General features: G+C 43.9%; 1 protein-coding gene across 6 annotated transcripts in view; it reads right to left on the reverse strand.

The window, feature by feature from the left end:
• The window catches only part of LOC138950794 (uncharacterized), a 38,512-nt gene extending 31,906 nt beyond the window's left edge, over positions 1-6,606 (reverse strand). The window contains exon 1 of one of the 6 annotated variants that reach the window (XM_070322512.1): positions 6,587-6,606. Coding sequence is in view for 2 of the 6 variants with exons in the window: in XM_070322515.1 (XP_070178616.1) it covers positions 1,456-1,498 (43 nt within the window). In the remaining 4 variants the exon portion in view is untranslated. Of the gene's footprint in view, positions 1-1,178; positions 1,196-1,318; positions 1,424-1,455; positions 1,841-6,586 lie in introns of those variants that run through there. The other 5 variants (XM_070322515.1, XM_070322510.1, XM_070322514.1 and 2 more) reach the window with 5 other exon arrangements.
• Between the last annotated feature and the right edge of the window lie 3,394 nt (positions 6,607-10,000).

A 10,000-nucleotide genomic window follows, 5' to 3' on the forward strand; every position in this document is an offset into this window, starting at 1 on the left:
TACACACACCCTTTCGTTTAAACACTCACCGCATCAGAACATCCTAGGTCTATACGTAAAAAGCGAGCAATGTTCAAGGAATTTATTTTTGTGGACCGTCTGATCGGCAAATCAGGCGCCTCGTTTTGGCGCTAGAGCTAACTTTTAAAATCTAGATAATAAATTGACAGCTTATTACACAAACATTCTTAAATCATAAAATAATTATTTGTTCATCAAGACAAGATAAGTACAATTCGAAGCTTTGAAAGTTTAAAAAAAGAAAAGCCTGGAAACGTGTCACACAAACCGTCTTTCTCGTAGCAGACGACGGTTGTGCCTAGTGCCCGTTCCTCTGAACAGTCAACTGCCACCGCTCCAGTTCGTGTGAATTGCAGCCGTTTGTTGCGCTTAGATTCGGCGACTAACGGATTCTGTTTCTCTTTTTACCCTTGTTAAGTGTTTCTTGTATAGAATATAGTCAATTTTTGTAAAGATTTTAGTCAAGCAGTATGTAAGAAATGTTAAAGTCCTTTGTACTGGAAACTTGCATTCTCCCAGTAAGGTAATACATTGTACTACGTTGCAAGCCCCTGGAGCAAATTTTTGATTAGTGCTTTTGTGAACAAGAAACAATTGACAAGTGGCTCTATCCCCTCTCCCCCCTTTCCCCGTCGCGATATAACCTTCGTGGTTGAAAACGACGTTAAACACCAAACAAAGAAAAAAAGATTCGGAGGTACACAATAACGTGCTATTGCAGATAAGCTTACAGCGAGTCGCATTGAAATCACAAACTGACGACTACATTGTGAAAAAAGGAAACTGGATCACACGGGTTCGCGATGGCTCAGGGGTAAGATAAACCACGCAAACATAAAAATTTTGCAAATTGCTCGCTCTTTACGGAGGTCACCCAGGATGTTCAAATGCGGTGAGTGTTTAAATTAAAGGGTGTTTGTACTGTGTGTAAAAGCCTAACAGTATCTGTGGTGGTTTACAGGAGGCTTACTGTGCCTTTAAGCTTAAATGAAACACAAATAAAACCTTACTTTTGGAACAAGAAACATCGTATCCTTTCTTTTCGAAATGTTCACTTCGCACCCTGGCAAACACAGAATGTTGTAACTGTTCACTTTGTATCCTAACACCAATATCAAATTTCCAAATGTTCGCGTAAATTATGATGAAACACTTACCTTTGAAACAGAACACTCGTAACCCTTCTTTCCTGATCACTTCCCATCATGACACCAACAGAATGTCGTTACTGTTCACTTTGTAATCTAACACCAACAAAACGTCCAAATGTTCGCGCGAATTAGTATGAAAGACTTACCTTGAGAAAGCGCGTAAACCTTCTTTCCTGATCACTTCCCATCATGACACCAAAAGAATGTCGTTACTGTTCACTTTGTATTCTAACACCAACAACACGTCCAAATCAGTTCGCGCGAATTATGATGAAAGACTTACCTTGAGAAAGCGCGTAAACCTTCTTTCCTGATCCTGACACCATCAGAAAATGTCGAAACTGTTAACTTTGTATTCTAACACCAAGAAAACGCATATAGTCCACGCGTTCACGCTCAAACCGCACCACAACTGAGACAACCACCTCCGCGTTAAATCAGCATCGTCTCGTTCTTTCTCACGACACTTCTCGTCTCGGTATCTCAGACACACGTACTCTCGCGTTTCAGCAGATCTTGAGGCCTCTTTGTAAGTGTTTACCTTGTAAAGTTGACAATAATAATTTACGACCTACAAGCGTGACCCGATAGACGGATGTACGCAAAGTAAATAATATACGAAGCGAACTCAGAAGAGAGAGATGGTGGTAATATGCATACCTACTTATGTGAGAGCAAACAGTTCGCGACAATTTGCAGCGATCGAAAGTTAGGCCGATATAATATAGCTGGGAGTTTGAGCTACACGTAGGCCTACAATGGTTGTTGTACTGGGTATTGTTGGGGCGTGCGCTTTTGTGTGCAAAGGAGGAAGAGTGGGGGGTGTGGGTGTGGGGGGGATGATTGAGGGGGTAGGAGAAGATGGTGAGAGGTAAAATGAAGTTGTGAGCGTGTACACGTCAGTGGGTGAATCAATGTGTTTGTGAGTTTGACCGGATAAGATGGGAGAGAGAGAGAGAGAGAGAGAGGGAGAGAGAGAGAGAGAGAGAGAGAGAGAGAGAGAGAGAGAGAGAGAGAGAGAGAGAGAGAGAGAGAGAGAGAGAGAGACAGAGAGACAGAGAGACAGACAGAGATTTCGCATGATTTTGAGAAAGGGTGTGTGTGTGTGTGTGTGTGTGTGTGTGTGTGTGTGTGTGTGTGTGCGCAAGCTCTCTCTCTCTCTCTCTCTCTCTCTCTCTCTCTCTCTCTCTCTCTCTCTCTCCCTCTCTCTTCCCTCTCTCTCTCTCTATCTGTCTCTCTCTATCTCTCTCTCTCTATCTCTCTCTCTCTCTCTCTCAGTCTCTCTCTCTCTCTCCCCCCCCCCCCCCCCTGTTAGAGCACACAGGTTTATTGTACAGTAATATTGTTTTACAATGACTTTTACTGTTGTCCTTTGCGCATTGACATTTACAATAGTTGTTTTAAGAGGTGGTGGGGTGGGGTGGGGGGGGGGTGGTTACATTCCGTGCAAAAGTGAAATACACACACAAACGTGAACTTTCATTCTTTTCGTTCCGTTGAACTGTTTTTGCCCCAGAGAGCGGTCAAACCTGCACGCATTTCTTAGAATACGGCTTTGAGAAATAACAGTCAAAGGGTTGTTGTCCGTTTGCGTTATGAATAATTGCCAACACTGACAAAAATAAGTTGATGTACACGATCAGTTATACCGTTCCCTCTATTTACATTGATGAACTGAGTTTGCATAGCTAAGGAGATTTATAAGTATGTCTTCTTCTTCTTTGTTAATGGGCTAAAACTCCCAAGTGTTTTACGAATGTATGACTGTTTTTACCCCGCCATTCAGGCAGCCATACGCCGTTTTCGGGGGTGCATGCTTGATATTTTCGTGTCAAAGTTTCTATAACCCACCGAACTCTGACATGGACAGACAGACAGACAGACAGAAAGAGAGACTCACAGACAGAAAGACAGAGATATAGACAGACAGGCAGGCAGGCAGGCAGATAGAAAGCGTGGCTAGAGTGTGTGCAAGTTTATATATCGGTCTCTTTTGCGCAGTGTCTGTGTGTGTGAGGGGGGTGGGGGAGCTCGGCGGAAAAGCTGTTGTTCCAGCTGTTATTGCTATGATGCATGATAAAGGCTGTTATTGTTGGGCATCTAAACAGGTGTGCCTTGTGTCACGTGCTGTTGTATGCAGAAGCCGAGACGCTGTGTTGTGACAGTGTTCGGAGAACGTGTATGTGTGAATGAGTGTTGTTGGCTTTGTGCCGTGAACGAGAGAGAGAGAGAAAGAGAGAGAGAGACAGATAGAGAGAGCAAGAGAGAGTGAGAGAGAGAGAGAAGAGAGAGAGAGAGAAAGAGAGAGAGAGAAACAGAGAGAAAAACAGAGAGAACGAAAGAGAGAAAGAGAGAGAGATAGAAAGAGAGAGAGAGAGAGAGAGGGAGAGAGAGAGAGAAAGAGTGAGAGAGAGAGTGAGTGAGAGAGAGAGAGCGAGAGAGAGAGCGAGAGAGAGAGAGACAGAGTGAGAGAGAGAGCGAAAGAGAGAGAGACAGAGTGAGAGAGAGAGCGAGAGAGAGAGAGTGAGAGAGAGAGCGAGAGAGAGAGAGAGAGAGCGAGAGAGAGAGAAGAGACAGCCAGATTGACTGACACACACGCTTACACACAAACACACACGCAGAGCCTCACACACACTCACACACACACACACACTCACACACTCACACTCACACACACACACCCACACGCACACCACTAACACTGACACACACACACACACACACACACACACACACACACACACACACACACACACACACACACACACACACACACACACACACACACACACACAGCTCTGATACTTTCCTTGTGAACGATGTATCTTTATCGTGCGCATGCGTGCGTACACCGTACCGAGGAGAGTTTGCACACTGAGATGTCTCTCCGAAATAAATCCCTGCCGAACGTGGGGGTCGAACCCACGCCGATAGTGACAACTTGTTTCAATGCCAGCACCACTACCGACTGAGCTATCTCCCCCCGAGGACTAACAGACAAGTGCTGGCTTCAGTGTTAATCCATACAGTGTACGGCTTTCATGTCCATGACAAAAGGAAGTAATTCAAACACGTGGCGTTGCGAGGTAAGCCATCTATATATATATATACGACTTGTGTCTGTGTGTGTGTGTGTGTGTGTGTGTGTGTGTGTGTGTGTGTGTGTGTGTGTGTCCGCGATGCACGGCCAAAGTTCTCGGTGGATCTTTTTCAAACTTGGAGACCGTATTCAGCTACACCCCGGACACAACCTCATCGATGAGATATTTCAACACGTGCTCTCAGCGCGCAGCGCTGAACCGATTTTGGTTTTTCTCTGAATCCATTCCCAGTAACTCTTCCTTATCTTCTCCAGTGTTTTCAGCCGCGTTTATCTCCCTTCCTCCGTGCGGTGCGCAGCCGGGTATTCGGCTCGACTTCTTCCCGGCGCAGCCGTACCCGGCGAAGCGGGTATTCATCTAGTATCAGAATATACCATCAGGGATATTCTTGTGAACAGCTTGGCAGGTTATCACAATTTACACCTCTGCTGAAATCCAAAAACAGATATAGACAGACTGCATGCTAACTGTCCATAATTCAGAATAAAAAAAACCGAGAATGGTTAGTCAGTTATGGAACATTTTATTTATGAAAAAAAACCAAACACTGTCCTTATTCCTTTCATAATTATACAGCATCGCCTTGTCAGAGAGCAGAAATGTTACCCTCCACCACGAAATGAGTCGGATGTCACCTCGCGTGGTTCTGCGCTAGGCCTAATATACGTCCCGGGGGTGTCAGGCATCAGTGTGAGGGTCACCTTAGTCACAGGCTTATAACTCGAACAGTTTTTGCTCTTTTCGAGAATGGTTTTTTCCACTGGATAGAGCATAAAAAACTCGTTAAGAAAATGTAACAATATAAAAACCATGCAAAGGTGACATGCGACTCATTCTGTGGTGGAGGGTCACAAATAGCACAGAACCAACATGGGGTTAACAGATGGAGGGAAACATAACGGGAATGAACTCCAGTATCTCCATCTTTTAACCCCATGTTGGTTCTGTGCTGTATTTACACCCCCGGTATAGGGGTGTGTATAGGTTTCACTCGATGTGTTTGTGTTCGCAAGTAGATCTCAAGAATGAACGGACCGATCGTCACCAAACTTGGTGAACAGGTTCTATACATTCCTGAGACGGTCCTTACAAAAATTGGGACCAGTCAAACACACGGTTAGGGAGTTATTGGTGGATTAAAATTATACAAGGCCTGGTATAGACGGACACCCCCGTTGGTCAAAGGGAAATAACCATTCTCACTGCCACCAACTGAGAAGGTTATTTCCCTTTGACCAACGGGGGTGTTTTTCCTATCGGAGGAATTTCTTGTTCTTTTTGGTTTTTTGGTTTTCCCGTGTATTTGTTTGTTTGTAGTCCCGGAGAAGCCTCCCCAGGTGAACATTTGACTTTGTTGTGGTTGTGTGTCTGCTGTCTTTGTATTGGCGAGTACAGATTTATTTCGTTTTTCAACTTTTTTTTTGTACATAGACGTACAGCTCTGCTGATAGGCATTTTCTACCACAAACGTGCAATGATGGCAAATAGTTCAGTTGCACACTTGAAACAAACTATACATTACTATAAATTTGATAATGAGATGGGACGCTAAAAAAAAGCCGCGAGGCTTATGGATACTAATCGAGTCCCTACCACTACTACTACTACTACTACTACTACTACTACTACTACTACTACTACTACTACTACTACTACTACTACTACCACTACCACTACTACTAACCTTCGTGGTTGAAAACGACGTTAAACACCAAATAAAGAAAGAAAGAAAGAAAGACTACTACCACTACCACTACCACTACTACTACTACTACTACTACTACTACTACTACTACTACCACTACCACTACTACTACCACTACTACTACTACTACTACTACTACTACTACTACTACCACTACCACTACCACTACCACTACTACTACTACTACTACTACTACTACTACTACTACTATACTAAGGAACGGGCCCTATATTAGGCACGCGAACCTTGAGAACATGAGGCTCTACAGTACTGCACACTTAACTTCCATACATTGTAGCCTAATGCACACAAAACGATACAGTTCGCAATTACCATGAGAATGAATCTGCTCTCAATAAAAGAATAAATATGTGTTACTCCATTTTGCGTTAAATAAAATCGACCTTTTTATTTAGCGTTTCCTTATTGATACGTCATATTCAGCTGATCAGTGGAACGAAATTCAGATGTAGATGGAGCCGTGAGTACTATTAGGACGGGGAAGGGGGGGGGGGGGGGGGGGGCGTGTAGAAGAGCATACTAGATCAAGGAACAAGAGTCGGGACAGGCAAAACAAAAAATAAAAATTAAAAAAGTATTATTCTTACCTCACACACGTTTGAATCCTTTACTCTCACATTCAAAAAGACAGACAGGCACACGCCTCCTCGTTACTCCTTACAGCCTATGCCGTTCCTGTTCAAGACTAAGAAGAAAAGTGAACACCTGATCCGCGGTACTAATCTATCAATCGGCGATTTCACGGAGCACTACAAAGAGAGGTGGGATCGAATTCGTGGTCTTGTGTATAGTGCCTGGCGTGTTTCAAAACAAGACGTGGAGCTGAGCGTTGATGACTGAGAGTAATACGACTACAATGATTATGTAGAAAGAACCACGACACATTACGGTGTTCTAGATAATCGAACGTGTAGCAAAGACCTGTACGCGTACGTGTAGGTATTGCGTCACCCGTGACTCATTTTTCCCCCCCAATGTTCCAAATGCATACGTTGTTTTACTCCCACCAAGACTGCAGATCTTGGCAATTAAACGCGTGACGTAAAAACTAGATTTGATGACGTTACCTGTACACGTTCCCGTACACGTGCTGAAATGTTCCACATCTAGATCTGTCTATTATAGGACAAGTGTCCGAACATAAAACAAGAGGCGAAGCCTTCAAGGCTCACGTAAGAAATCGACAAACAGTAACACAAACTCAATCACTCCGTCACACACACACACACACACACACACACACACACACACACACACACACACACACACACACACACACACACACACACACACACACACACAGAAAGAGCATAGGTGAAACTGTGCAAGAAAGCGAGACACTAGATCTAGATCTGTCTGTCTGCATGTAGCCTACTTACAGGGACACGACTGCCAACTAGTCTCGGCCCGCTCAAAAAAACAATGACCGAGACTTTCAGTAATTCCTTCGCGTGACGTCAAACCCTCTTACGTCATAATGTGACGTCAATGTAATGTGACGTCTTCAAATGTTAGAGTTTCTACCACATACATGTACGTACACATACGCACACACGCACAGACAGACAAAAGTTAGCATCGCATAGGCTACACTAACAATAGACAAGATTTGTTTCAACCAAGTGCAGTACACTAGGAATATTGCTTTTTCTTGAGTACATTCAATACACGGATGAGGGTCAGGAATAAGTGTTGGTTTCGAATTTGGGTTAGGTGTAAGAGTTAGGGTGAAGGTTACGGTTAGTATTAGGGTTAGTATCAGGTTAAGGATATAATAGGGTTAGTTTTAGGATTAGCGTTAGGTAGATTAGGGTTAGTGTTAGGACGAAGGTTAAAAGAGGAAAAGGACTAAACAGACTGGTTCGCAGGGCCGGACTAGGCTAAGAGGAGTTGCCAGCGGTGGTCCAGGGGGATGTTCCCCCTGGCGGGGTCAAGGGGCAGAGCCCCTTGTGGGGGTCAGGGGGCGAAGCCCCCTGAAGCTGATGGGTAGGTCATATTATTCTGAGATAGGAAAATGGTCGCTCCTTGCATGAAACGGCATAAAATAAACAATAATAAAAAATGTTTTAAATAAGTGAGGTACAAGTTTAGGCCAGAGGGGGGGGGGGGTTGCGCAACCCCCATAACCCCCCCGGTAGTCCGGCCCTGGGTTGATTGACTGGTTGATAAGCTAATGTCCATTAGATAACTGTGCGATTCGTGTGTTATATACACACTTTTGGATTAGGAATGGTCCTATGCGAAATGAGGTTTACCATTAAGTCATGATGTGAACGACTCTAACAGCATGGAACACACGGGATTCCCCAGAGACCACACTGTAATACACTCGATCAAAGAAGACCACTCAGTGTGGAATCTTTAGATGAATGTCATTTCAATGTTTCATTCGCGCAAAAAAAAAGTGCTCGTACTTTTAGTGTGTAAGAAAGCCAGTGGTAATTTCCCAACAGCTTATACATAAAGGAATGTGGCATCAACGTTATTGGTTTACGAATACGAATACGAATACGAATACTTTATTATCTCATACAGAGAAATTTCAGTGTGGTGCACATTAAAAGACAAAACAAATAATAAGACAACAGATAAAAATACCATACGAAGCATACTACACTCGCGCACGCATATGTACACTAACAGGAATAGTAGCATGATTCCAAATAGGTTAATTGCCGTCAGCTTTAGCTAAAAGTTTACCGCTAAAAACTATCATTATCACAGGACTAGATATGTCATTGAACAATATTTATCACAGGACTAGTCATTCGAGGGTTATCACACTCAGCATAAGGGTGCACATCAAAGAGTATAAAAAATATTCATCACAGAAATCAGTGCATATGTTCACCGGCACACATACTAGTTTTAATTAGCTTAGGTATTTAAAAAGCCAATTGACTTTGGAATAAAACTGTTCTTAGTTCTGAGCGTGCGGAATCTGGGAGTGCGGAGGCGACGTCCTGAGGGCAGGACCTCAAAGTGGTGAGCGAGCACATGACTACTTTGCAAGTTAATGCATTGAACATTCACGCAGACATCGAGTTTGAGGCAGGCAAGACAGACAGCCGAACACACAGACCAAATAACTAATTCTCTGTGTCTGTCTTTCTCTGCTCTTGCTTGTCTGTCCTGGGTTCTGTCTGTCTCTGTTTCCTTACCCTGTCCGGTTTTTTTTTTTTTTTTTTTTTTTTTTGTTTTTTTTGGTTTTTTTGCTTCACGCCCAGCCGACCACGAAGGGCCATATCAGGGCGGTGCTGCTTTGACATATATAACGTGCGCCACGCACAAGACAGAAGTCGCTACACAGGCTTCGTGTCTCACCCAGTCACATTATTCTAACACCGGATCAACCAGTCCTAGTACTAACCCCATAATGCCAGACGCCAGGCGGAGCAGCCACTAGATTGCCAATTTTAAAGTCTTAGGTATGACCCGGCCGGGGTTCGAACCCACGACCTCCCGATCACGGGGCGGACGCCTTACCAGTAGGCCAACCCTGCCGGTTACCCTGTCCGTGTCTCTGTGAGCGAGTTTTAGCGTCAACTAAGGTGACTCGAGTCGAACCGGAGGTCGCAAAAACTCGGTCCGGTACGACTGGAGTGACGTCACCGGTTAACCAACTTTCAACCTTGCTTCCTGCGTAGGGTCTCTCCAGTTCCAAGATGGCTGCCAAGGCGAGGTGAGAAACTTCTGCAAATATTTTTTGACAAAGTTACGGATTGTGAGAAGACATTTGTTGTAAATCACTTAGCCTTTCAAAAATTAAGGATACTGGGTTGGATACTGTCTTGGTTTTAATGCATTTTATTTTAGCAGTGATGTTTATCTTGGGAAGAAATGAGGTCAACAGGAGTTTGGGTGCGATTTCGGCTCAAATGTACTTTTGCGCCCTGAACTTTTACCCGGCTGTTTTGCGCTCGATTTTCACGCTCACTTCTTCATTGACGTTCGAATCGATAGTTCGATGTTTTGGCATTACATTCACATCAACAATAAAA

This window comes from Littorina saxatilis, linkage group LG16 (assembly GCF_037325665.1).
Source record: "Littorina saxatilis isolate snail1 linkage group LG16, US_GU_Lsax_2.0, whole genome shotgun sequence".
Classification (NCBI taxonomy): domain Eukaryota; kingdom Metazoa; phylum Mollusca; class Gastropoda; order Littorinimorpha; family Littorinidae; genus Littorina; species Littorina saxatilis.